At 42.7% G+C, this 23,935-nt stretch overlaps 1 protein-coding gene across 1 annotated transcript in view; it reads right to left on the bottom strand.

Moving 5' to 3' along the window:
- Positions 1 to 7,991: 7,991 nt before the first annotated feature.
- The window catches only part of COLQ (collagen like tail subunit of asymmetric acetylcholinesterase), a 48,757-nt gene continuing 32,813 nt past the window's right edge, over positions 7,992 to 23,935 (bottom strand). Inside the window, exons 12-17 of the mRNA XM_044678892.1 lie at positions 19,834 to 19,921; positions 16,668 to 16,807; positions 16,247 to 16,366; positions 14,786 to 14,906; positions 13,913 to 14,015; positions 7,992 to 8,061 (exon numbers count right to left, since the gene is read on the bottom strand). Coding sequence (XP_044534827.1) covers positions 7,992 to 8,061; positions 13,913 to 14,015; positions 14,786 to 14,906; positions 16,247 to 16,366; positions 16,668 to 16,807; positions 19,834 to 19,921 — 642 coding nt within the window. The remainder of the gene's footprint in view (positions 8,062 to 13,912; positions 14,016 to 14,785; positions 14,907 to 16,246; positions 16,367 to 16,667; positions 16,808 to 19,833; positions 19,922 to 23,935) is intronic.

Below are 23,935 nucleotides of genomic sequence, written 5' to 3'. Positions count from 1 at the left end.
AACACTGGTGTAGAAATACATTAAGGGAAAGGGACTAGTACAAGAAGTGGGGGGGGGAAGGTTAAGGGAGGGGAAGAGGGAATAATTAACAAAGCAAACTAACATTAGAAAGGGGGTCATAAAGGGAGAAATTAAAGAAAGAGCAAAAAAACAAAAAACAGCAATGAGGATTCAGGCCAGCAGAGGCAGAGGAGGCATAATCAGACCATTTTAGTTATAGCTTAGGAGGATTGATCAAAATCCTTCCCTTTCGCCATAATTTTCTTTATAAAGAGAGGGTTGGGAGGCAAAGGGAGGAAAAAGTTTAAGAGGTTATGATAGAGTGGAAAACAGTTGCAACAGTGAATGTGGATAGAATAAATTCACCTATCACAGATAGCAGAATGAATTTTAAAACATGTCAATGAAATACATTAACAACAAAGATTCACATTGTTAAAATGAAGTTTGGGAGCTGGGTTTATTTTGCTGGGTGAATTTTTAAAAGCATGGATGATAAGTATGATCTCGGATTAGGCCAGAGTAGAAATAAGACATGGCTAAAAGATAATAAGCAGGGAAACCTCATGTATCATAAGTAATAAAATAATATTAGTAATTTATATGCACTCAATGACATATCATCTAAGTCCTTAAAGGAAAAGTTAACCAACTTACTGCAAAACTATAATAGAGTTCAATGTGACCTCTTCATATTTAAACACACCTGACAAAAAATAAATAAAAAAAATTAAGGAGCTGAATAGAATTTTTTTAATTTGGCTATTATTGATCCTTGGCAATTAATGAATGGGAATAGAAAGAATTATACATATTACTCAGATGCAATTAGCACATCTACAAAAATCAAACTGCTATAGCATTTTAAAAAATCCTTTAAATGAGAAACATCTTCAGTAGATTTTTTTTGTTTTTACATCACTTACATTTTCTTCCCTCCCCCACTCAGAGAGCTATCCCTTAACAAAGAGTTTTTCTTAAGAGGAAGAAAAAAAAAATTAACAAAAACAATTAGTATATTTTAAAAATATATGTTATATGTAATGTTCCACCCCATGAGTCCCCACTTCATCAAATGAGCCAGAGGAATGGATCTTTTTTGAATTTCTTTTTTGAGACTATAGTAAGAGCAATATTCTAATCCCTCACTCCTATGCAAGTTAGGATAGTTTTTCCTGAAAGGGTATTGAAACCTTCCCAAGACTTAATTGTTTCAGGAGATTAAAGGCTCAGACTGCAGATAACACCTAGTTACTTGAGTACAAAATAGCTATGAAGAAACCCACAAATTGGAGGGCCAGCTGGGGCAACTCAGGAGAAGGAGAGCTTCACTCAGAAGGATCAGCTTGATCTTGATTATGTACTCTTGTTGAATGTCTTCCTGCTATGGCTAATGAAATCCCCTTTTGTTAGCCATGAAAATAGCCTATCCGTGTCTTATGGCCCAAGTAAGGGATCTTTATTATGTCACCACATACAACTTCATTTGTTTTCTGGTTAGGCTTTTCCATTTATTGTAGTCGTTGTGTATATTATTCTCCTTGTTCTGTTTACTTCACTTTGTGTCAGTTCACATCAGTGTCTTATAATAATAATATTTAGTAATAGTTTATTGCATTTATGAACTACAATTTATATAGCCATTCCCCAGTTCATGAGCGTCCACTTTGTTTTTAGTTCTTTGTCAATACAAAAAGTGTTCACATAGATATTTTAGTGTTTATGGAGTCTTTTAAAGCCACTATTTGCATACTTTCAAATTAGAAAAACTAAGTATTAGACATCCTTTACTCTCTCATAATACACAAAAAATATGTGATCAATAAAGAGAATTTGAAGAAAGGAGTCAAACTTAAATGAAGATCAATTCATTTAATCCTAAAGGATAAGTGGATCAAAGACCAAATCATAGAAACAATAGATAATTTCATATCTCGAAATGGAAACAATGAAACCACATACTAAGACTTTTGGGATACAGCCAATATAGTTCTTGGGAGAATTATATATCTAGAAACACTTACCAACAAGAGAAAAATAAAACATATGGGCATGCAAATTTTTTAAAAATGTAAAAAGCAACAGATCAAAATACCTCAACTAAACACAAAAATGAAAATTCTGAAAATCAAAAATGGGGGAGAGGAAATGAAATAAAAACTTTGTTGAGTTGACAAATGAAGTTAGGAGCTGGTATTTTTTTTAAAAAAACTAATAAACAGCTTATTTGATTAAAAATTTAAAAAACCAGGAAACCCAAATTGGCAAATTCAAAAACAAAATGAAAAAACAAAAATAAAACAAAAACAAAAACAAAAAATTACAAAAAATAAAATCATTATAAACTAGTTTACCCAGTTTTATGCCAAAAATGACAACAAATGAAATGTATTAATATGAAAATACGAAATGCCCAGATTTACATAAGAAGAAACAATTTAACCCCAAAACTTTTGTTTCAAATGATAAAAAAAATCCTTTAATTTTTATGAATTATAAATAAAAGTAGATATTTCTTTAATATTGACAAGCAGTATCTTACCCAAAAATGGGTCATGAAGAGTTGGATACAACTGAAATGACAACATTTATAGAAAACCAAGGGATAAAACATCTGTAATGGAGGAATACTAGATGCCATTTCAATAATATCACTGTCCATTGTAAAGCAAGGATGTCCCTTTTATCTGCTATATGTCACCATCTGATATAGCTCCATAAATGCTAGCTATAGCAATAAGCCAAGAAAAACAAAGGAACCAAGCATAGAAGAAAACAAAATTATCACTTTTCCAAATGATATTTTGCTTAGAAAACCATATTCAACTAAAATTAATTGAAACAATAACCTGCAAAACACATGGCTACAAAATAAGCCTACAAAAATTATTATCCTTTCTATATAAGATATAGAAAAAGAAATTCCATTCAAAATTTCAACTACAGAATATAGAAAACATCTCAAATTCCACTCACCAAAATGCACATGGGAATTATATTAAGAAGACATCTTACAGAAATACAAGAAGACTTAAATAATTGGAAAGATACTAATTGTTCATTGCCGAGTCGGGCCAATGTAATAAAAATGATAATTCTACCCAAATTAATTTGTAGATTCGATGCCATGGTAATCAAGCAATAAAATGATTATTTTATAGAACTATACACAGTAATAGCAAATTAAATCTGTAGAAACAAAAGGTCAAGAAACTCAAGGTAAATAATAAAAAAAAATTGGGGGAAAAAAACAACAACTTAGGAGTATTGGATCTCAAACAGTGCTACAAAGTAGTAATCATGAAAACAATTTGGTCCTAGGTTCAAATCTGACCTCAGACACTGCCTAGCTGTGTGACCTTGGGCAAGTCACTAAACCCCTTACCACTCTTCTGCCTTGGAACCAATATATAGCATTGATTCTAAGATGGAAGGTGAGGGTTTAAAAACATTCTTTTTGGTACTGGTTAAAAAATACCATGGAATAGATAAGATACAAAAGTCCCAGAAGCAAACACACAATGTAGCATAGTGTTTGATAACCCCCCAGGACACAATGACTGGGGTAAGGACTCAGGATTAGACAAAAACTGCTGAGAAATTAGGAAGTAGTTTGGCAGAAATTAGTTTTAAACTGACATTTCACATCATACACCACAATAAACTCCAAATGTATCTCTGACCTAGATACAAGATGACTGAGGTTCTATTTCCCCTTCATCAAATTGGCAAAAATGCCTAAAAAAACGATAAATGACAATTGTGGAACGACCGACACACTGGTGCCCTGTTGGGGAAGGCATGCATTGATCTAACTTGTTTGGAAAGCAATTTTGAACTCTATTCCCAATACCACTTCTAGGCATAAACCCTAAAGAGGTTAAAGCTAGATTAAAGAGAACTGCATATACACAAAAATAGTTATAGCAACACTTCTTGTTGCAGCAAGGAACTGGGAACAAAGTCTGAACAAATTAGAGTAAGAATGTGTAACAATATTATCGTATTTTAAGAAATGGCAAGATGTTCTTATGAGTGCCTTTTATTCAGATAAAATAAAGGCAGAAAAGAAGGGACAGATTTAGAGAAATTCAGGAAAACTCACATAAACCAATACGCAGAATGAAGTGAACAGGACCAGGAGAATAGTTTCTCCAACGGCCACAGAACAACTCTGAAAGACTTAAGAACTAATCCCAACTCTGTACGTAAGACTCGTGATGAAGACTCATTGATGAAGACTCATTGGTGAAGACTCATTGGTGAATTCTTCCTGCCTCTTGGCAGGGAGGAGGTGGGCTGTGGGTGCAAAATGAGACACATCTCCAGACTCGACCAATGCATAAATTTGCTTTACTTAACCAAACTTGGTTATTTAGAGAATTGGACAGAGGGGTTAGTGATAGAGGAAGAAAATTAAAGTATCAATAAAAACAGTTGAAAATACACACAAGGAAGCAGAAACATTCAGAAGGTGAGATGGAGAAGCAGGAGAGTGTTAATACCACATTAAATGTGATCTATGCTTTAAAAAAAAAGACAAACATAATAGAAATGAATGGTTTCATATACAAACTTTTGCTGCTCTTTATGAAAATATGTTTGCCAAAATTACAAAAAGGGAAAGCCAAGATGCAAAAAATTATGAGAGACTTGTTTATTTTATTTAAACAGACAAACAAACCCCAACAGACATTTTCTAGATTATAGAACAAATCATTCAGAGGGCACGAGGCTGCAAGAGCCAGAAAATTAATTTGATTTCTTTTCATTCCTCCTCCCCAACTTTCTGGTCCCATTTCACACCTAAACCTTGACCAACCAGCACTTTTTGCGTTCTGAATAACAGCACAAAGAGGGCTGGATTTTGGAATTAAGAGTCAGAGATTCAAATCTGTCTCCAAGACTTTTCCTCCCTGATTCATTTCTCCTATCGGATGGGGTCTGTAAGGCAATGATGCTCCCATGCCCAAGGCACAGGGTGGTTATGAGGAAATGTTAATACACATGGACATTTCTACAGCAAGTTAAAGTTTACAAAGTGCCTTCTTGGCTCACTTTCCCGTTTAAGTCTCAGAGCAACCTGAGGGAGGACAGGGAGGGACTCTAGTTAGGAGTCTCTCCCTTTTGCAAACGAGGAAATGGAAACTCGGGGATTAATTGCTTTGCCCACAATCATGCAGCTCCTCACGGGCACAGGCAGTGCTTGAACTCAGAGCTTCTCGACGACAACAACAAAGGAAACCTTGGAGTATTCTACAAATGTGATTTATTATTGTTATGTAGTTTTATAACAAACATAGGTAGCCCAAAGTAACAAAAACTTGTATCTGACATGGAAGGAAAATAGAGATCGGGATGGAGGAGACAGTGTTTCTGAGAAATAGATTTTATTGTGCCTAGGTTGTGTAGTACAGTCAGTTCCAAAATCTATATGGTTGATATATTAAATGTGTTACAAGATTACATGACCAATACGGAAAAGCACATATAAGGGGCAGGAAGTAATAATTCCACACATCTCAGCTCTCAAAAGTGGGGTCCTACCAGAGGAGGCCGGGCGCCTTTGCTCAGCCATCCGTGGGGCAAGAGAACGTCTTCAGGGACAGTCCTGGGCAAAGTTGGACTATCCAGGAACACGCACGAGCGGGAGGACCTTGATGGTGGCCGACATGCTTAGCAGCAACACGGTTAGCAGCAAAAGCCGTTTTAGGGGGTGACAAAAACCCAGGCTAGCGGACAAGAGGGCGGTCATCCACGACAAAGGCCTCTTTCATCCATCCCTCCACGTCTCCCATAAAGAGTCTGTCCTCCAGGGAGGCTTCCCTCTGATTCATTTTCTGCCCAAAACATGGAGATGTCGTCAAATCGTGATTGTATGACATCTGCGGTCATTTAACAAACCCTCGAACTCATCGTGCCTGCCCTGCCGAGGCCTGGGAAGTGGTCATAGATAGCTCCAGAGGACGTTCCAAGTGAAAGACCTTCACAGTCAACGTGTCCACCTCGTCGCTTTATGGATGAAGAAAATGAGTCTCAAGGAGGGGGATAGACGGACGCATTAAATTAATTAGTTTGTGACCCAATTCCCCCCTGAGCTGATTTCTGACCCCTGCCAAAGGGCCGTATGCTGTCTAAATGAAAAAGGACTGAAATCTTTTTTTTCTCTTAAAAAAAAAAGAATGTTGAATCCTCCTTCAAGATAACAGAACTCGTGCCGATATAGAGGGTCAGGAAAACAGACCTCAATTCAGACCACCCCGACCTCCACCATGTCCTCCCCAAGGCGGCCTTCGACAAAACCGAACGGGTTACCAGCCATTAAGTAAAGAGAAGCCGCCAGGAGTGAATGAGGCGCCGTCATTCTTTCTGCGTCCGTGAATTCCCGAGCCCAGGCGGTACAACGGCGGCTCCTCCGGCTCCATGAAGGGGAAGAAAGCGTTTTGTTCGCTGACCCGAGACTCGGACTCTCTCAGCGGTGTTCAGTCTTCAGGGAGACACGGATCGGCTTGAGCCCAGTCATGCCCATTCCGGCACAAGCGATGCGTGTATTTGGCCTCTTCATCGGGAGTCCTTGTCGAACTGGAATACCAATTGGATCAGCAGCTCACCCCTTCGCCCGATTATAGACAGGGGAACTGTATGGAACATTCCTTGCGCTAATTCGTGATGGATTTGGATGAAACCCCCAGAACACCCCTCCTTCTGCGCAGAATAAGCCATTTGGTTGTTCTAGAAGACAGAGCACGGCTTTTTTAGTGCTGTGGGGACAGGCGCCACATTAGACCCTTTTTCACACGGCAGAACAAATACCTCTCCAGGCAGACTGATGACTTGAGGCAACTCACCGGCCTGCTGGACTCACAAGTATAGAAATTAGGAGCTCCCGTGTGGAGACAACGATCAGACCCCACACGCGATGCCCCTGGAGAGAGGCTGCCAAGTACTCACTAGGGAAAGACGAGAAGCACAGAGACACCATTTTCAGCGGCAGAAGCCCATACGGTTAAGACAAGGGACCAAGTTTTCTGAAAGACGACCCCTAGGGAGGAACCCACATCCGTGAACTTGAGAAGAGAAGGGCACAGAGGTGTGGTTACTAGGATTAGACAATGAGGCTCAGCTCGGATGGATGGAACCAAGGCTGGGGCATAGACATGGAGGGCTCCTCTTCCATGAAAGCCGAGAAAATAGACCCCAGCCTCCCCGACAGTTTTTACAGTTAGTCCAGAAAGCACTCAGGAAGCCTCTGTTTTCATGGCCGTGGGAACTGCGGATCTTTCACCTCTTTATAGAAGTTGGCATCCTATTAGGTCTAAGGGAGACAGTGACTGCTCCGTGTGGGGCTAAACCACCACCTCCCCAGGGAGGGATGGCTACGTGCCCTCTTTTCATCTCAAGAGCCATCTGAAGCTGACCCCTGGTCCCGGGTCCCTTCCGCAGTGGAACAGGAGATTCGCTGTCAGTGGGCATCCTCGGCACTTCGTGTCCCCAGTGCCGAAGTCTGTACCGTTGTGTGGTCCTGACCCCGCTCGAGCTCACAGTGGGGTAGAAGAGCGGAGTGTCGTCATGAGCTCCACACCAAGAGACAGTCGAAAGCTGCAGATCAAAACTAAATGGAAACAACACCCCCAAAAGTCTGTGTGTCGACTGCCAAACTGAGGTATTATTGTCTTCTCACATAGTTTTCCTACGTATGGAGATCCGTTGCTGTTTTCCAGTTCATTTGTCTTTTCAGTTGGGTAGCAGACCAGCTCCCACGAGTGAGCCTGGGAGATGCCACCCACCATTTTGGATGAAGATGAGGATACAGTGGTCCATTTTTCTTCCAGTCAGAACTAATTAAACATACATCTCCTACGGCCGTCAGCAGCAAGATCGTTGGTTTTTTGTTTTCTTCATGCAGAGTTGGCCTGACTATGCCAGTCTGAATTAGTGTCATGCCAACTGCTGTCCATTCCACATGGGGTACCACCCACCCTGCGCTGCCTTCATGTGAAATAGCGACACGGTGTAGAGTCAATGTAGCAGTGTGGAGTACATCTCAATTCCCCATAAGACCTGGAGCGAGAAAGAAAATCTTAGGTCAGGAAGAGTTTCCTGGGTACGAGGGAATCTTAAGATTGGAGCTGGATAAACTATCTGTAATATGGAATTGGGTCTTGATCAATGATACATGTAAAACCCAGTGGCATTGTGCATTGGCTAAGGAGGTTAGGGGGGGTTGGAGGAGAGGGAAAGAACATGAAATATGTAACTATGGGAAAATTAAAAAAAAAAGATTTGAGTTGGATAGAACCTGAATGATAATAACAGCTGGCATTTACATGACACTAGAACTTTACAGATCTCATTTTATCCTGACTGCTCTGGGAGGTAGGTACTATTTTTATCCCTATTTTACAGGTGAGGAAACTGAGGCCAACAAACTTGTCTAGGGTCACAAAAGCTGGATTTGTACACATATCTTCCTGACTCCAAGCCCAGCTGTAGCACTCAGATATCTCCTTAGAGATCCTCTAAGCAGGACCCCACAGACCCCTTCTCACATAACGACTTCAAATACATTAAACACAGGATTGCAAAGGAAGCCAATTATGATGAAATACAGTTTTTATAATATTAAAAACAAGTTCACAGACCTTCTAAAAATGCACCCATGTGCCCCTCAGGGAGCCGTGGACCCCAAATTAAGAACCTCTGCTCTAGTGCAATGCTCCCACATTTTTCAGATGAAAACAGAATAGCCCAAATAGGGAAAGTAGAAGAAATGAGATTTTTACCTGGACTTTCGGATTCAGTGCCCCAGATGAGGAGCCTCTCAGGCTCTCTCAAGGGTGGAATCATTATAATTTATCAATCAGCAAACATTTATTAAGCACCTACTATGTACCAGTCACTGTGCTGAGCTTTGGGAGTACAAAAAGAGGCAAAAGATAGTCCCTGCCCTCAAGGAGTTTATAATCGAATTGAATTATATAATTCATCTCAGCCCATCATCCCACCCCTGGCTTCTCTTTATTCCCTTCACAGTATGGACTCTGTAGTTAACCAGAGCAGCAGGGCTCCATGTTCCACCTTTGAATCTCTTCCCTCCTTTCTGTCTCCTCCCACTATTCGTGTCTGCCAATTCTCAATGCTAATTCACCACCAGCACCTCCTAATTCTGAGCTGCTGAACAATGCCAGAGGAAATCACACAACAGAATGAGCCAGTCCACAGCAGCTTCTAGCTTCATTCAGTCATTTTCTTCTTCTTTAATTGACACTTTATTGCATATCCATAGTAACTCTTCTAAATATCTTTCTCCTGAGGGCCCCAATCACTCTGTCTTGCCACAGAGAAGCCTGGCTCCTACTCTAGTGAGGGCTGGGGCCAGGCACAACTTCCTTGTCTCCACTGCTCGGATATGGCTGGAATCTTCACTTTTGCCTTTCCTCTCTTTCTCAAAAGAAGTGGCTCTTCTCTGCTTTTAAAGATACGAAATTTAAAAAGATACAGTTCAATAACAAATTCTATCTCATCTCCTAGGAGTCTGAGTCACTGATTATACCCCCTCTCTCACATCTTCCATTTCTCCCCATCTACTGAGGCCTTCCCTGATGCCTAAATACATGCTGAGGTGTCCTCAACCTTAAAATAGCCTTCCCTTGACCACCTCCTTAAACACTTTCACTACCAGACTTCTAGAAAACCAGCCACATACTGCTTCCATTTTCTCCCTCGATATTCCACGTCTTAGCCCCTTGTAATTTGACTTCCGACCCCATCATTCTACCGAAACCACTTTCAAATGTTACCAAGGATTGTTCATTTCTAAATTCAATAGTTTTTTTTTCCAGTCCTCATCCTCACTGACCTCTCCCCACTTCTGGACGCTGTTGACTACCCTCTCTTTCTTGCTTTAGTTTTTAGGGCACCGGGCTTTCTTTGGTTCTCATCAATACTTCTGTGACTGTTCCTTCTCAGTCTCCTTTGCTGGGGCATCATCTACTTCTTGCCCCCAAAGAGAGATGTTCCCCCAAATGATGTCACGAACCATCTTTTCTATATACTCTTCTTTCACATCCCATGTATTAGGCAGAGGACTTCTAAGTAGATTATTGTTTCTATCCCTAAGCTCTCTTAAATTCTAGTCCTTCATTTCCAACTGCCTGCTGGACATTTCCACCTGAATGTTCTGTTGGTACCTCACACTCAACATATCCAAATGAGAAATCACATCTTCCCCATAAATCTGTGCTCCAAACTTCCCTGTTTCTGATGGCTGTGCACTTGTGCTTATGCTCACCAACCTCAGAGCCATCCTTAACTTTTTTCTATTCCTCATCAGCTACAGAGCCAATCATTTTGCCAAGTCTCGTTGATTCTCCCTTAAAGTGAATTACATACATCCTTTTTTTCTCCACTTACATGACTCTCCTGGACTATTGTAATAGTTCCCTAATTGTTTTCCACAGCTCTAGCCTCTCTCCTTATAAGGCAGGGGTAAACCTCTTAAAGCACAGGTCTGATCTCAGTACTCTCTTGCTCAAATATATTTAAAGGCTCTCTATAACCTCTAGAGCAGTGATTCCCAAAGTGGGCGCCACCGCCCCCTGGTGGGTGCTGCAGCAATCCAGGAAGGCGGTGATGGCCACAGGTGCATTTGGGGGCAGTGAATAACTGTAAGGGGGTGGTGATAGTATGTGGCAAGGGGCACTAAGTCATATTTTTTCTGGAAAGGGGGCGCCAGGCCAAAAAAGTTTGGGAACCACTGCTCTAGAGGGACATTCAGGGTGTTCAGGGGAGACTAGTACCTCTGATGTGAGGGCTCGCCTACTCCTTTTTTCCAGAGTTTCTCATCCTCCTTTGGTATAAACTTGCCACCCAGCTCTTACCTATGGCTTCAAGAAGTTGTAGCATGCATAGCAGCCACATCCTGTTTAAGCCAGACTGAGTTGGTGGAGGCAGACTTCTCCCTAGCATGGGAAGACTTGGACTGACAGAAGGGGCACATGAAAACAGTTTGTTCCAATGGCCAAGAAGGTGGCAGAAGAAGGAGCTATGGAGTGCTTAGAGCGTGGATGGACACTAAAAATGCCAAGTTCATCCACTGCATCTCAGGCCACCAGGGAGAATCAACAAGACTTGGCAAAATGATTGGCTCTGTAGCCGATGAGGAATAGAAAAAAGTTAAGGATGGCTCTGAGGTTGGTGAGCATAAGCACAAGTGCACAGCCATCAGAAACAGGGAAGTTTGGAGCACAGATTTATGGGGAAGATGTGATTTCTCATTTGGATATGTTGAGTGTGAGGTACCAACAGAACATTCAGGTGGAAATGTCCAGCAGGCAGTTGGAAATGAAGGACTAGAATTTAAGAGAGATTAGGGATAGAAACAATAATCTACTAAGAAGTTTCCCAGCCTGGAATTTCAGGTTCTCTACAATCTGGTTCTACTTTACAGCCATATGTTATACATACTTTATTTTAGTCCAATTTGATAATTAGCTTTCTCTGAACCACCTCCTGCCTCCTTGAATTCCCACAAACCATTTCCCATTTTTGGAACGCACTCCCTGCTCCTTCTGCCTTTCAGTTCCCTTATTTTCCTTCCAGCGACACCTTCTCTAATATCCAAAAGCTTTCAGCCTTCTCACTCCTTATCTTCTATTATCCTTATCTCCAGCTAGCAGAACAGGAGTTTCTGGAGAAAAGGGATAGTTTCATTTCTCTCTTGGCATCCACAGTATCTAACACGGTGCCTTGCATAGAGCAAGAACTTAATAAATGTTTGTGAATTTGGAGTTTGGAATGGAAAAGAATGGGAGCTCAGCCTAGTCCAGCTCTGAGCATGACCAGTTTCCCACAATCTACTTGTAGGCTCCAGAATATGGTTAATTATCAGTTACTGCTTGCTCCCTGTGCACAGAAATGATAGCTGACAGGAAACAGAAGGTAAGATTTAGGTAAGGAGGAATGCTGATGAGGGGAGAAAGAATCTTTCAGAGGATAAATGAGGCCAGTCAATAATCAGAAGATAATTCAGTAAGCAGCTTGGCCAAATTAAAGAGCGACTCTGGCTGGTGCATAAAATATTCCCCTATCAGCTCTGGAGCCCAGCTTGGATCCCCAGAATGGCAGCATTCCAGTGGAGGCCATGTGCTGGCCTGGGAGAATCAAGAGACCCACCTTTCAGGACCAGATATTTAACTTCCTGGGTGAATCTCACTTTCTTCATCCCTGAAGTCAGGCTGGTGGCCTGAACAATCTTTTTACATCTCATTCTATTCAACCCACTTCTTTCCATGCCTTTGGGAGAGTTGTGATGTTTTCCTAATGTAGAAAACCCAACAAATCTACCAAGAAAACACCAAACTTAGACCTATACCTCCATCTCTCCACCAAGAAAACACCGAACCCGCTTCTTTATGGATGAAAAGAATTGTTCCCATTGGACTCCGAGCCCCTTGACAGCAAGGGTTAGGTTGGGTTTTTTGTTTTATGTTGTTTTGAGGTTTTTGTTTTTTGTTTTTTTTGCCTTTCTTTGTAGCTTAACACACTGCCTGGCACATAGTAAGTATTAAGAAATGCTTGCTGACTTGTCCATATGGAATGCAGAAAAGAGTGTACCACTTTTTAGCTATTTAGAACCTGAAAGTATCATCAGAGGGGCACAAGTAGCACAATGGATAGAGTACCAGGCCTGGAGTCAAGAGGACCTGGATTCAAATATGATTTCAGAAACTTCCTTGCTGTGCAGCCCTGAGCAAGTCACTTAACCTCTGTTTGCCTACCCTTTGCCAATCTGTCTGAGAGTTATTACTAAGACAGAAAATAAGGGTTTAAAGAAAAAAGGGAACAATTTGTGGCTGGACAGCCACTAAGAATGGATTATCAAAACACTCAAAATACAGTTCTCTTTTCCACATGCCAGCCTTCCCCATTGTGGTTTTGCTTTATCTCGGGTTGGCACAAGACATTAAGTGGTAATTTTTTGTGAGTTTTGTGGAAGCTGCGGACAACACACAAAGGCTGGCAGATGACATGGAAAAAGTTTAGAAGCTCAGAAATGCATACTTAATCCAAAATTTACAATAAAGTACTGTAAACACTCCATGAAAGAAAAGGAAAAAAATCAGAATTCTTTGGTACAAAAGGAAGGCCAAAAAATTTTATGTGGATTTTCTAGATCACAGGGGCACCATGGCCCTAACTCCCACAACATGGGAGGGATAACTGTATATATTTTTGGAAATACAAGGGCCCCCGTGATCTTTATTTTTAATCTGTTCTTCTATCTTGCTCGAGCCAATGTAATATCTTCTAAGTAATTGGTTCCTGTCAATTCTCATAAACGAAGCCTATCTCTATTTAAAGCTGCCTATTTCAGCCACCTAATTTGGGGCTACCAGGAAGAAGGGTCATGGGAAATATCTAATTTTTAGAAATGTCATTCCACCAAGGGTAGGCAAGGACAGCATCTTATTCTTCATCTTAGCCCTTCAGCACTTACCACAGTAACAGGAAGTAGATACAGTAATTAGGTACAGTAATACTTAATAAGTATTTATCAAGTTGAACAGAATCTGGTACAACTGCTTTGTTCTTCTTGACTCACCCTTAACTTCCTTCTCCAAACCCACAATCAAGGAAGTACAATGCATTCAAGCTGTCTTGGGGGCAGGGCAAGAAGATGCTTTTTTGTGTGTGTGATTTTTTTTTTTTAAGGTACATAGAGGTTGCCTAGGAACAGATTGCTTTGTCCTCCTTTTGAATCAAGGGTGATGCAAACTGTATCCCTGCTTCTCCCTTCCCAAGAGGAAAGAGCTTTTGCTTTCAAGTAATTGTCGCTCTCCGAGGACAGATAGAATCAGCCTTGCTCAAACCCCTTTTGCATTCACTCGACAGGGCATCATTTTATCCCTACCCAGGGAGATAGGTCTCGCAAGTCAGATAGCCAAAGTCCCTTCCGTCACAGTCTTCCACACCTTCCTGTCGATAACCGTCTCCACAGTATGCACGATGACATCCTAGATTGACACAAGAGGGGAGTAACGCTAAGGTTAAGGCTAATTAAGTAGAAACTGGATTTGGATCACATAAAGGCTTCATCTGTGAGGATGCTGTAGCCAAAAGGTCTTTCCCAGGCAACCTACAATGTATCTACAATGCCTTGGGTATTTGGATCCATCAACGGGGTGACCATCAATCTCTACATATGAAATCAAGAGATTAGGGGCAAGTCAAAGGCCAAAGTCAACTACAGTTCCAAGAGACTCAAGTAATTTTCAGCAGTTTAAATGAGTATAAATTGTTAGAAGGTGTGGTCCATTCGTTCATCAGAGAAGGAAAGATGTAGCTTATGGACCATCCAGACCCTTCTCTCCTAACCCCTTCCCTGCTCCAAGTCATTTCATTGATTATCAGTATCTCCACTGATGAAGAAAGCAAACATATCAGCCTGTTTGTAGGAGACTTTGGCAAACACAGTCTCTTAGATAAGACCTTTCATTTTATTCCTAAAAGCATTTGGAGAAGACAGTTCGTGATCTCTCTGTCTCTGTCACTGTTTCTCTCCTCTCTTCTCTCCTCTTCTCTTCTTCTCTCTCTCCCTCCCTCCTTCTCTCTCTCCCTCACTCCTTCCCTTCCTCCCTCCCCACCTTTTTCTCCCCCACCCCCTATCTTTTTTGACATAATCTCTGAACTTGGGGTATACTAATTATGTCTAGACTGGGCCAAAAGGAATTCTGGATTGCTCTCCTCCTTGTTTTCCCATCAGGTAAAGAAGCCGATCACTTACTTATGCAGTCATCGGCCACGTTGTTGTTGCCATCATCACATTCCTCCCCATGCTGTAGGAGTCCATCTCCACAAGAGTTGCCATCGTCTACAGGGTAATCCACAGGATAGAAAGGGGTAAGCTATCCAAACAAACACAGAACAATTACCAGGAGGGGACAACAGATGCCCCAACAAATGAGAAAGAAAACAGCTTGGGAGCTTGGAAATAAAGATATTTTGAGGCAAAGTCCAAGAGAAATACAAGCAAAGAGGTAATGGGATTCCACATGCCATTAAAAAGTCGGTTCTATTTTGAGATAAAAACAAATGCTAATTTGTTCTTTCTCTATAAACTATTCACAGACCTTAGAGCAGAGGTTCTTAACCTGGTGTCCATGAATTTGTTGTTTTAATATTTTAATGACTCTTTCAATAGGACTGGATTTCCTTTATTATCCTATGTGTTTTCTTTTATGTATTTAAAAACATGATTCTGAAAAAGGATCCATTGGTTCCACTAGCCTGCCAAAGGAGCCCTTGGAACAAAAAAAGGCTTAGGATCCCCAGCTTAAAGGAAGTCTGGTGTATTGGACAGAGAGATAAATTTGTCTCTTATTTTCCGGCCCTGGTTATGTGAATGTGGACAAATCACTTAACCTCTCTGAGTATCAGTTTCCTCGTCTCTAAAATGGGTATAATGTGGTTGGGGAAAGGAGAGAATTTGGAACTGAAAATAAATAAATTAATTAATTTAAATTAACTAAAGAAAATTTTGTTGTTCAGCTATGTCCCACTCTTCATGACCCCATCTGAGGTTTTCTTGGCAAAGATACTGGAGTGGTTTGACATTTCCTTCTCCAGCTCATTTTATAGATGAGGAAACTGAGGCCAACAAGGTTAAGTGACTTACCCAGGATCATACAACTGGTAAGTATCTGAAGCCAAATTTGAACTCAGTTCCTGACTTCCTGATTCCCTGTCTGGCATTGTGCCACCTAGCTGTGTGTCGAGAAAATTAAATGAGTATAAGTAGGTATCTCATAGGCTTTTGAAAGACTCTAATGAGTTATAAACCTTAAAGCATTATTTCCAGGTGTTGAACCAGTATGATCTCTTATCACTAAATACAGTAAAAATGGCAGGAAGTTAGTCCAGCTTTTTTTTTGTTGTTGTTTTAAACCCTTACCTTCCATCTTAGAATCAATACTGTGTATTGGGTACAAGGCAGAAGAGTAATAAGGGTTAGACAATGGGGGCTAAGTGACTTGCCCAGCTAGGAAGTATCTGAGGCAAGATTTGAACCCAGGATCTCCCTTCTCTAGGCTTGCCTCCCAATCCACTGAACCACCTACCCGCAGGGTCTGGGATTCTTTAGTTATGCTGTAGAAGAAGAGCTCATCCATTATGCAGTCAAACTCTGTGATCTTCCAATTTCTGTATGGCCCTAAGAGTGGATCCTAAAAGACTGTCCCTGGCTTACCTGGATGGGGAGCCAGCCAACATTGTCCTTGAAATACAGAGCTCTCTGGTCTTTACGAAAGGCGATGGCGTTCTGGGTGTTCAGCCGTTCCAGCTCCTCCCCATTGTTCACCACAAAAATCTGCCCAAAGAAGAGATCAGTGAGGACTCCAGCCAATGGTTCTCTAGAGCAGAGAGGAGACAGCTTGGATGGGATGGCTGGTAAGGAGGCCAAAGCCCAGCCCCGAGATCCTGAATGTGCTCCATGGCCTTGGCCAATGGATCCCTGAGAACTTTCCCCTGGACCCTAAGGTGTGAGTTTTCACTTTAAAAGCCCACGATGGACAAAAATGATTCCACTAGGGTCACTGAGGAGCTCATGTTGGAGAGTTTGAGCCTATATATTCACCCCTAGTCATTGGCATCATACAAAGGAGCCTTACCACAGGCACTCTGGGGTAGTTCGGTCCATGCTCATAGTCCTCATATGAAGGGTTATTCGTATTCATGGAAGAGCCACAAAGACATCTCCCTGGAGGCCCAGGAGGTCCTCTTTCCCCTTTGGGTCCAATGACAGATTGTCCTGGGAAACAAAATTCCAGACCGCCATGTTTTAAGGCAAAAGTCCAAAAAGCCAGATCCTGGAGAAGGAGTGCTACATTTTTAACAGAACGGTTAATAACAGCTGGCATTCATCCACATGTTATCTCATCTGATCCTTACAACAACCCTAAGGAGGAAGGCATTATTAACTCCATTTTCCACATGTGGAAACTGAGGCAAAGAGAGGTTAAGTGACTTGCCCAGGATCACACAGCCTAGTAGGTGCCTGAGGCTCATTTGAATTCAAGTCTTCTTGTCTCTAGACCTAGCATTCTATCTACTTTTTTTTTAATTTAAAATTTTATTTTTTAGAAAAATTTTCCATGGTTACATGATTCATGTTTTTACTTTCCCCTTCACACACACCCCCCCCCCCCCCGTAGCTGACACGCATTTCCACTGGTTTTAACATGTCTATCCACTTTTTTTTTTTAAACCCTTACCTTCCATCTTGGAGTCAAAACTGTGTATGGGTTCCAAGGCAGAAGAGCAGTAAGGGCTAGGCAATGGGGGCCAAGTGACTTGCCCAGGGACACACAGCTGGGAAGTGTCTGAGGCCAGATTTGAACCTAGGATCTCCCATCTCTAGGCCTGGCTCTCAATTAACTGAGCTACCCAGCTGCCCCTGTCTATCCACTTTTTGATCCAGCTGCCAAATGGAAAGAACCTTGGAGTTGCCTGAGTTCAAGAAGAGCAATTCTAAAGGCTCTTTTCATTTTAATTAAAATTTTTTCAATTTTTCAATTAAAATTTTAATTGTTTTAATTTTTACATATTTATTTTTTAATTTTTAATTTAAATTTAAATTATTTTAATTTTTAAATATTTAGGGGAAAAAATGAAAGGTAATGTTGTATAGTGGATAGTGTAACTGGCCTCAAAGCCAGGAAAATCTCTGACATCCTGGCTATAACACCAGGCAAGTCCCTCTATCTCTCAGGGTTTTAGACAAGTCCCTAAGACTGAGGTATACAGATGCCAACCTATATTGGTGGGAAGAGTTTCCTCACTCAGAAGTTCCCTATACCAAAATTGGGACATTAATGCATTGCTGGTGGAGTTGTGAACTGATCCAACCATTCTGGATGGCAATTTGGAATCATGCTCAAAGGGCTATAAAAGAATGCCTGCCCTTTGACCCAGCCATACCATTGCTGGGTTTGTACCCCAAAGAGATCATAGATAAACAGACTCGTACGAAAATATTTATAGCCGCACTTTTTGTGGTGGCAAAAACTGGAAAACAAGAGTATGCCCTTCAATTGGGGAATGGCTGAACAAATTGTGGTATCTGCTGGTGATGGAATACTATTGTGCTCAAAGGAATAATAAACTGGAGGAATTCCATGTGAACTGGAAAGACCTCCAGGAATTGATGCAGAGTGAAAGGAGCAGAACCAGGAGAACCTTATACACAGAGATGGATACACTGTAGTACAATTGAATGCAATGAACTTCTCTACTAGCAGCAATGCAATGATCCAGGACAATTCTGAAGGACTTATGAGAAAGAACGCTATCCACATCCAGAGAAAGAACTGTGGGAGTAGAAACGCAGAAGAAAAACAACCGCTTGAACACATGGGTTGATGCGGACATGGTTGGGGATGTAGACTTGAAAAAACCACCCCAATGCAACTATCAATAATATGGAAATAAGTCTTGATTGATCACACGTGTTAAAACCAGTAGAAATGTGTGTTGGATATGGGGTGGGTGGAGGTGAAGGGGAAAGAAAAAGCAAGAATCATGTAACCATGGAAAATTTTTCTTAAAAAATTAAATATTTAAATCTAAAAAAAAAAAGTTCCCTATGCCAATGAAATCACAAATCCAGTCCCTTTTCTTTTTTCTACCCCTTAAAATCGGTCAACATTTATTAAGCTCCTACTATGTACAGGCATTGTGTTCCGTTCTGGAAAATGGGTTTCTGCCAGGAAATTACTGGAAGTAGATTTTTCCTTTGGCTGGGAGGGGATGGTATTTTTGCAAACAGCCAACTCCTTAATCCTGATACTAGTTCCCAAAATTCCTGGGTGACTTGAGTATGACTCTGAGCCCTCAAAGGCTGGGCCAGCGGAGGGCAAAGTCTGAGGGGTCCCACCAGGCTAGGAAAGCTCCGAGGGCCTTCTCAGTGAGGACCCGCCTTACCAGCTGCCCTCTGGTCATAGAGTCCCTGCTGTGGTATTCTGGGAGACAAAAATATAAACTAGCCCTGGTGCTGGGTGGCCCCCTCCATACTTTCACTGATGGTGGCCGTAGAGCAGACAAGAACCACTGTCTCTACACCTGAGCTGCTCACAATCTCCAGGCAGGATTTTGTTCAGCAGCTTTTAGAACGTTGGTGGAGGGAGCAGAACAGAGCCTGATCGGGTCTTTCCCCATCACGGGCCCCTTTGGGAAGGAGGGAAGATGGCCAACAATCGTGGCTTCACTAATGTTAACAGTAGGTCGGCCACACGTGGCATCCGGGGAACAGAGCTGCTTGGGGAACCCCCGACCTGCGTGCCTTTGTCCAAGACCAAAGAGCACTTCCTTCCTTTCTTACATGCCGTGGCAGTCATCGTGTGGCCCTGGATCGACTGGGGTACCAACTCAAATGGGGTCACTTGAAAAAATAAGAGGAAGAAAGCAGAATCCCCTAAGTGCTGTAACATTAAAAATTAATATATAATATCTCCAAGTATTATATTTTATAAGATTTATTAATAATAACTTGAAGAAAAAGAAAATTAAAAAAAAAAAACAGAGTAAAGAGGCAGCTATCCCAGCCGTGCACGCATGTGGGGAGAAAAGAGAGCGACAGGCTATACACAATACGTAAACACGTAAAACGTGGTGGAAGGAGAAAAAGGAATTTTGGGGAATACTAAAGGAATTCTGGGGAACGTAGTTCAAAGATACAAAATTTCCCCTTGTACAGTGCCCAAGCGCCAGGGTGGACATCAGGTAGCCCTGGAGGTGGCTTCGGGAGAGGGACGGGTCAGGGCAGCAGAAGCGCCTCACCTGATGCTGGTACTCCTGGAGGACCAGGTTTGCCAGGAGCTCCGGGTCGGCCGGGTGGACCTATGACTCCAGCATCGCCCTTTTGTCCCTGGCAGAGAAGAAAGGATGCCCTGTTAGGTTGGTGGGGCTTTCATGGCGCTCAGCAGAAGTCAGCCCTCCTAACCACACTCTGCAGTCTCAGATTTCTCAGATTGACTAGCAAAGTCCGAACACGTACAACAGAACGATAGCTCTGCCTATGGAGCTCCATCGGGGCACACGTAGACACGGTCCATTCATGCCATTCCCCAAAGTCTTCTCCATTTCCTCTAACTTGACCAAAGAAGAATCCATCCTCAGCCCTCCTCTTAATGGGTCTGCCATGGCCCAGAGAGCTGGGTGCCCCTGGTGGACCCTGGATGCTTGATACACGAATGAATGAATGAATGAATGAATGAATGAATGAATGAATGAAAAGGTAGCACAGCCAAATAAATCCCTTTACAGCCTTAAGAGCCCTTGTATCATGAGAACTATTCCTCAAGTTATTGTTTTGCAATCTTGGGTTTCCCCATTTCCCTGTAAGGACAGAGATCTAAACAATAACACAGAAGCCCAAGAAGGTCCAGGGAGCGTGGAGTCCTGGCTCCACTTTGTTTCTGGTCCTCTCTTATAGGAATGACTTCACCAAGTGCACCGTGGCCAGAGATGGAGATCTAATGAATGAAACGAGCCGGGTTCCTTCTCTCCGTAACTCCAGAGCTCTCAGCTGTGCCCTAGTTACTCTTTAGGGCCTAAGCAGGGCAGTGATTTATGCCTCCAGCACCTTTGGCCTGCATTCTCTTTCCACAAGTCTGCTTTGGCAGGCCTGCCGTCCTATTGAAATATAATCTGCCCGCTAGCCGAGAAGCGGCCCCTTCTCAGGGCCCTTTTCCCATCAGGCCTGGAAGGGACGGCATTCCTCCTGGGGAAGGGGGTCCCTATTTGGTGCTGCTCGCTGGCCTGGCTCCAGTCTCTGGTTTTTGAATCTTGGGGAAGGAAGGGGGAGAAGGTGGCATCGGAGGTCCCGATTTCAATCCTGAAGTGGGGAGAGAATTCTGAAGACTCCTTTCTGAGCTCGAGCATTCGGTGAGATCACTGAGATGGATCTCGTAGGAAAGGAAATCACACCTTCTTAATATAGCTGCTCACAGGCTTTTTTTAGGCAGCAATGTGAGCTGGATCCCAGGGCGGGAAGCAAGGCCTGGGGGAGCTGGCTGCCACCCCTGATTCTGACCCAAACAGCCACGAAATGCTTGTTTGCTTAAGATGAGCCTCGGTTAGCTAAGAAGGAGTGCCTCAGTGAGCAGCACTCGCCTTGCCTGACAAGCCTACTTTCCAGGGAAGGTGCTAAGTGACGAGGTGCCATCTCACGGAGGGATTAAAGTCTTTCTCTGTGTTGCCCACCTTCTTACCAAGAGGTGGTGGACTCAGGGTGCAGAATGAAACCTCCATTTTTGGACGTGGCCAACGAAGGAATTTATTTTGCTTGACTTTGCCCGTTTGTTATAAGGCTGCCCTCCCCGCCAAAAAAGAGAGAAGGTGGGGGAGAAACCAGATTTGTAATCACTGAAACATTTAAGTTAGTTTTTAATCATTTTAAAGTCTCTTTAGCCCCTAGAAGATTCCTAAGAACCTCATCACCTTCCTACTTAAAAGCAAGAAGCTGAAGTAGAGGACTCCCATCAGTCCCTTCCAGCCCTTTTTTATCTTTCCCCATCTGTGGTCTCTTCAGGGTGGGGGAACTCACTGATCCGGACACTTCCTCCCTGCCCTCTGTGGACTGGCAGTTCTCTGGTAACTCAGAGGGAGCTGCCACGGGCTCTGAGAGGCTAGGAGATCACACACAGGCAGGACTTGAACTCAGGTATTCTTGGCCCCAAGCAGCAAGTGCTCCATCCACCAGACTTATAGTTCTTATCAATCTAGGATTTCTATATTAAGGAGATTGCCAGTAGCTTTTCTTTTTTTTTAAGACTTCTCAGAGCAAGTAAATATAATCCTGATCTCTCTGGGCTACCCAAGAAAATAAAAACCCACCAGACTTCCCTGCCACCTTAGAAGGAAGTCCTGGCCCCCAAGAAAGCTTCACAGCCTGCCCTGAAGCTCCATCTATCAGTCTGCTGCCATCTGGGGAGGGGATGTGGGCTGGGGAGAGCTCTTGGGCTGATAAGGCCCTTTCCTGGAAATGATTATTTCATTTGACTCACTTATCTGGCCTTCTAGCACTCCTTCTTCTGATGTAGCTTAAACTTGGAGGCCCCAGAGAAAGGGCATCAGGACCTAAGAAGAACACGTGAGAAGGCCTGGGTGTGAATCCAGACTTTCCTCCTTTCTCCATGAGTGACCTTGTGCAAAACACTTAAACTCTCTGGGCCTCAGTTTCTCCATCTCTTAATTGGGGGGAGAAAGGCTGAAGGGCAGGAACTCTGAAGTCCCTTCCAGGGCTCCATTTATGACTATAATCCTCTTAGCCAAAGAGATCATCTTCACAAACATTGTTTAAGAAAGGAGCCAGAACATCCAGCTGAATACAAACCAACTCAACTGGCAATTATTAAACTCCTATTCTATGCAAGGGCAGCTAAGTGCATCCCCCTCCAAGCCTGGAGAGTTCAAATTTGGACCCAGACACTTATTAGCTGAGTGACCTTGGGCAAGTCACTGAACCTGAAATCTGTTTGCCTCAGTTTTCTCATCTGTCAAATGAGCTAGAGAAGGAAATGGCCAACCATTCCAGGATCTTTGCTAAGAAAACTCCAAATGGAGTCTGGGACAGGACTGAAAAACAACAAGGCTGCATGCAGAGCACCGAGGGTTCTTTGAGGCATCTTGAAGGCAGCCCCTCTTTTCATCAGAGCTGGCGGGCTCTGTGGAAGCTCTCTCTCCGGCACATACAATGCTGCATAAGACCTTTGCTAGGTGAAATGATGAATGAAGGACGACTTGGCTTCCTAGGATACATGCAAACCACACAAGGATATTCTGGGTACCTTTATGGAAGCTGCATGACAGAATATTAGGCTGGGAGTCAGAAAAACCCGAGTTCAAATCTCACCTGGGACCCTTGTTTTCTCTGTACCCCTGGGAGAGTCATTTCACCTCAATGCATAGAACAGAGCCTGATCAGGCCTGGTGGAGGGAGTCTCCACACCCAGAGCTCCGGCATTAGAGTAGCCTTGGGGACAGCACCAGCCCCTCTGCCCATGCTGTGAAGGGAGTCGGTAGAGGCCCAATGGAAATCGGGGAATTGGGCCAAAAGAAATTGCATTTTTCCCCTCCATCTTTTTTTTTTTTTAGCTTTAGTTTAGTTTTTTCCAGAATTAATATTGCTCAAGGACTGCTGAGTCTGTGAGCACAAAGGGCAGTGGGCCACGGTTCCACTTCTTTGCTCACTGGAGAGAGGCAGGCCAGAAAATTCAAGCTCCCACACTCTATTCTGGACCATCCAGGCCGCCAAGAAACCCCAAATGGGGTCACAAAGAATCAGATATGACTGAACAACTCACTGTCTAGATGGTCCTGGGCAAGTCATTTCCACCTTTAAATCCTGACTTGTAATTCTATTATTAGAATCAAAGAACTCTAGAAATCACCTTGTGCAACCCCTTTAAAAGACAGATATTTTAATGAAGCAGCAGAAAGCCACTGGCACAAGATTAGGCCTGTGAGCTCATTTCTGTAGAATAAGACATCTGCAAGGGAAACCCTCGAGGGGGTGGTACACCAACTTGAGGCCAGCAAAGGAGCATTTCCTTTCCCTCTGTAAGTCATAAGAGCAGGTTTTTCCAGGGTCCTTTACCAGTTATATAATGGCAAAAATATAACACACACATGCCCCGTTCTGAATGACATCACCAGAGCCAGCCTGGCTAGCTAATGGCAAGAAATAAACATTTCTTTCTTCCCTGTGACAAGGGTAATAAAAGAGACAGATAGATAGAGACAGAGAGAGCCAGAACCAGAGACAGAGAGAGAGAGAGAGAGAGAGAGAGAGAGAGAGAGAGAGAGAGAGAGAGAGGGGAAAAGAGGGAAGGAGGGGGAGAGAGAGAGAAAGGGAGGGAGAGAGGGAGAGAGAAAGGGA

The sequence above is a fragment of the Gracilinanus agilis genome, chromosome 5 (genome assembly GCF_016433145.1).
Source record: "Gracilinanus agilis isolate LMUSP501 chromosome 5, AgileGrace, whole genome shotgun sequence".
Taxonomy (NCBI): domain Eukaryota; kingdom Metazoa; phylum Chordata; class Mammalia; order Didelphimorphia; family Didelphidae; genus Gracilinanus; species Gracilinanus agilis.
This window is presented reverse-complemented; position numbering and strand designations above follow the sequence as displayed.